General features: G+C 45.2%; 1 protein-coding gene across 1 annotated transcript; it reads left to right on the top strand.

Moving 5' to 3' along the window:
• Nucleotides 1-1,163: 1,163 nt before the first annotated feature.
• On the top strand, nt 1,164-2,874 carry LOC142502234 (diphthine--ammonia ligase-like). Its single transcript, XM_075613078.1, has 3 exons — nt 1,164-1,373; nt 1,608-1,702; nt 2,194-2,874. Exons 1-3 carry the CDS (start codon nt 1,273-1,275, stop codon nt 2,424-2,426), a joined length of 429 nt encoding a protein of 142 aa, XP_075469193.1. The 5' UTR covers nt 1,164-1,272; the 3' UTR covers nt 2,427-2,874.
• The last annotated feature ends 401 nt before the right edge of the window (nt 2,875-3,275 follow it).

The following is a 3,275-nucleotide window of genomic DNA, read 5'->3' as shown; positions in this document are numbered from 1 at the left end:
CTGTGTGTGTGTCTGTGTATGTGATCGTGGTCTCTGTCTCCGTCTCCCAAGTGTGGTCTCTGCGCATGCGCGCCGGAGGTCTTCTAACCTCTGTGCGGGCTACAATGCTGAATTTATGCGCATGCGCGACGGCCACGCGCCCATTAGTAGCGTGACGTCACTTTTGTGACGGTTTTTTGTTACAAGGCAAGATATTTTTCCCATGAAAACACTGTAGGCGCCAGCAAAGAAGTTTCACTTCAAAAAACTAAAAATAAGAAGGAAAATGCTAAAATACCAAATAAAGCATGAAAAAAATGTGTCAAGTAAAAAAAAAAAAAACAATTGGGAAACTAAAGTAATACAGAAAAATGTAAAATAATTTAGAAAGATTTGGTGAGAAACACCTAGAGGTGGGCACTTGGCCGGGTGTTGTTTTTTTACATAGGTGGGAAGTAGGAGACCTCAGGTGATGAACCACATTCATTTCAGCTCCAAGGACCCCGATTCCCGAGATACATACCGGGAAAGGTTATTTCCTAGTATATAAATCCACGTGTCACGTGTAAGCTGTGGCGGATCATGTAACAGATCACGCGGCAGATTATATCGTGGTTTCCTTTTGACCCTCATCACTCGGGTTATTTAACCCATTTATTTCCCCTGGAGGAGGTGCTTCCGGCGGCCCCTTCCACTGTATCTCGGGAACCTTGGGAGTCCCCAAAGCTGACATTACCGCTCCCTGCTTCCTATACCTGTAAAATAAGCTTGTAACGTAATGTTCTGATTTCACACACCAACTTTTCCCCATTTCCATTGAAATAATAGTGAGATAAGAGGGCTAATTAAATGTCCCTAATCTATATTATTTAGGCAATTAAAAAGTACTCAGATACTTAATCCAGATAACTCCATGGCTAAATGTAGCTATTAATGACTAACATTACAGCCAGGGAATTATTTTATAATGATAACCGAATTCCTGTCAATCTTTACTTGATTGAAAACAAGTCCCGTATATAATGTTACATGATGCTGTACAGAAGTAACTTCCCTTTGCACAGAAAATAATAATAAAAATATTATTTGTATGATTTTTTTTATCATCAGATGTAGCCATGGTTGGCATCATAGTGACGTGGAATATTTGCCAATCACAACATGGCGTCTCGGTGCTGAGATCCTGAATTACCGTCACTTAGCTGTCTAGGCTGTGCCCGAAGCCCCAGTTCTGCAGGCAGTGCACATGCCATCTCTCCGAGCTGGGTCCTGGTTCTATGGGATGCTGTGCCCATGCGCAGTGAGACATGTGCATCTCCTGATACTTCCGGGTGGGCAGCCTCAGTACCTGTCACCCGGGGTGGGCACAACATGAGGGTGGTGGCTTTAATCAGGTAACCCGACCAGAAAACCTGGGGGTTGTATGTGTGAGAGAAAATAAGCACAGGGAAGTAGTGTGTGTTTGGAAATCGGAGTGACTGACATACATTCAGCAAGTAATGCGAGTGCTGGTTTCCACGAATTACTGTATGTACATGTACAGTGTGTCTCCTTACAACGTGAGAGCGTATACGCATCTCACACCGTGTGTGTGAGTCTAACTCCCTCCTACCGTTTGTGTCTCCTAGTGGTGGGAAGGACAGTTGCTATAACATGATGCAGTGTGTCTCTGCTGGACATGAGATAGTTGCCCTCGCTAACCTGAGACCGCCTGAGAATGCAGGTAACAAAACACTTAGGACGTGTGGTGCAGTGATTAAAGTGTTGATCATGAGTACACAGTTTGTGTTTTCAGCCTCCAGTACACACCCCAGTGCCTGAGTTAACCAACAGTAATTGGGTAAAAATATCATTGATCTGTTTCCTGTGCAGATTTGTAATAACCTGTCAGATTTCAAAACGGCACCATGGCTGCAGAATGCCTCTGTACCAAAATTGTGGTCAATCATATGGTCATTATCAGTAACTGCATCAGAAGTGAGAGGTAAAGACACTGGTATGTAGGATAGTGATGTTTGCATCCCAGTGTCACCTCCTTGGAGAAGTTACATCATTTCTCTAACTCAAGCACCAAGGAATAAATAGCTTGTGAGCACAGCAGGTCCTGTAAATTCTGGATGCACAGTTATGTGTATAGTTACATGAATCGTTATTGTCAAACACAGCTTGTCTTCTGTGTCACAGTAACCCTCCCTGGGCCTCTTCTCTCTACAGTGGGTGCAGACGAGTTGGACAGTTACATGTACCAAACGGTTGGTCACCAGGCGCTGGATCTGTATGCAGAAGCCATGGGGCTGCCTCTCTACCGTGCCACCCTCCAGGGCACCAGCCTAGACACGGGCAGAGCGTATACCCCGCGGGAAGGAGACGAGGTGGAGGATCTGTACCGCTTGCTGAAGCTGGTGAAGGTACGGAGCACGCTGCTGACCACACACCTATCACATTGACTGAAGAACCAAGATGAAGGCTGATGATGTACTTGTGTAATGATACTAACTATATATACTCTCAGCCCTGAGAGTGACGTTGCTGCAGTGTATAATGATCCTAATTATATCCATATATGTCAGTATCTTGCATGCTTGGTGATTTGAGCCAGGTGTGGCGTGCCAGCCTACCCTAGCACACTTGTAAACCCTCCATTTATATACAGCACAGGGTATAGTGAAGACCGTGCCAGCCTCCCCTTACACTGCTAGTCCTCCCATTTATACACAGTGATTGTGCCACTCACCCCAGCTGTATCGGCATCAGACATGAACTGCCAAAACCGCTGGAGACTAAATCACTCTCCCAGGGTCAGAATCACTCACCCCACGAATGCCAAATGAACGCTAATTAACAGTAATGACTGTTAATCGTTTCCTTGAGGAATATGGTACAATCTTCATGCAGTAAGTAGAGGGTCACTGTCTGATGTCTGGGTGCAACATGTCACTCCGGCAGTGACGGGGTTACAGCAGCAGGGCCCTGCACTTAGCCTGAAATGTACGTTTTCCCCCCATGCCTTTAAAAAAAAAAGATTCTTTTATGTTTTCCACAGTAATTATCACCTTTCAGTTTTGAGATCTCTAGTTATTCTCCCTCTCCCTGTATCAGTGTAATAGGGCTCATGGAAATGATGGGTTTGCAGCCTCTCTGTTTAACCCCGGGAGTGCTGGACTGCCGCTGCAATGTGACCCTCCTCTGCTATACCGAATTCAGGCAAACCTCACTGCAGAGGTGCCTGTGACTTGACCATTAATGCATTGCAGGAGTTAGTATTTGCAGTTTACTTATTTTAGTCCTTAACCCTG

Source organism: Ascaphus truei, chromosome 9 (assembly GCF_040206685.1).
Source record: "Ascaphus truei isolate aAscTru1 chromosome 9, aAscTru1.hap1, whole genome shotgun sequence".
Lineage (NCBI taxonomy): Eukaryota > Metazoa > Chordata > Amphibia > Anura > Ascaphidae > Ascaphus > Ascaphus truei.
Note: the sequence above shows the minus strand (reverse complement) of the source record. Positions and strands in the feature narration are given on the sequence as shown.

What these genes read in the sequence shown, in the direction of transcription:
- LOC142502234 (XM_075613078.1), top strand. Translation starts at nt 1,273, where the DNA reads ATGCGCAGTGAGACATGTGCATCTCCTGATACTTCCGGGTGGGCAGCC. An exon ending in AGGGTGGTGGCTTTAATCAG is followed by an intron (nt 1,374 to 1,607) that starts GTAACCCGACCA and finishes TGTGTCTCCTAG; the next exon opens with TGGTGGGAAGGACAGTTGCT. An exon ending in GAGACCGCCTGAGAATGCAG is followed by an intron (nt 1,703 to 2,193) that starts GTAACAAAACAC and finishes TTCTCTCTACAG; the next exon opens with TGGGTGCAGACGAGTTGGAC.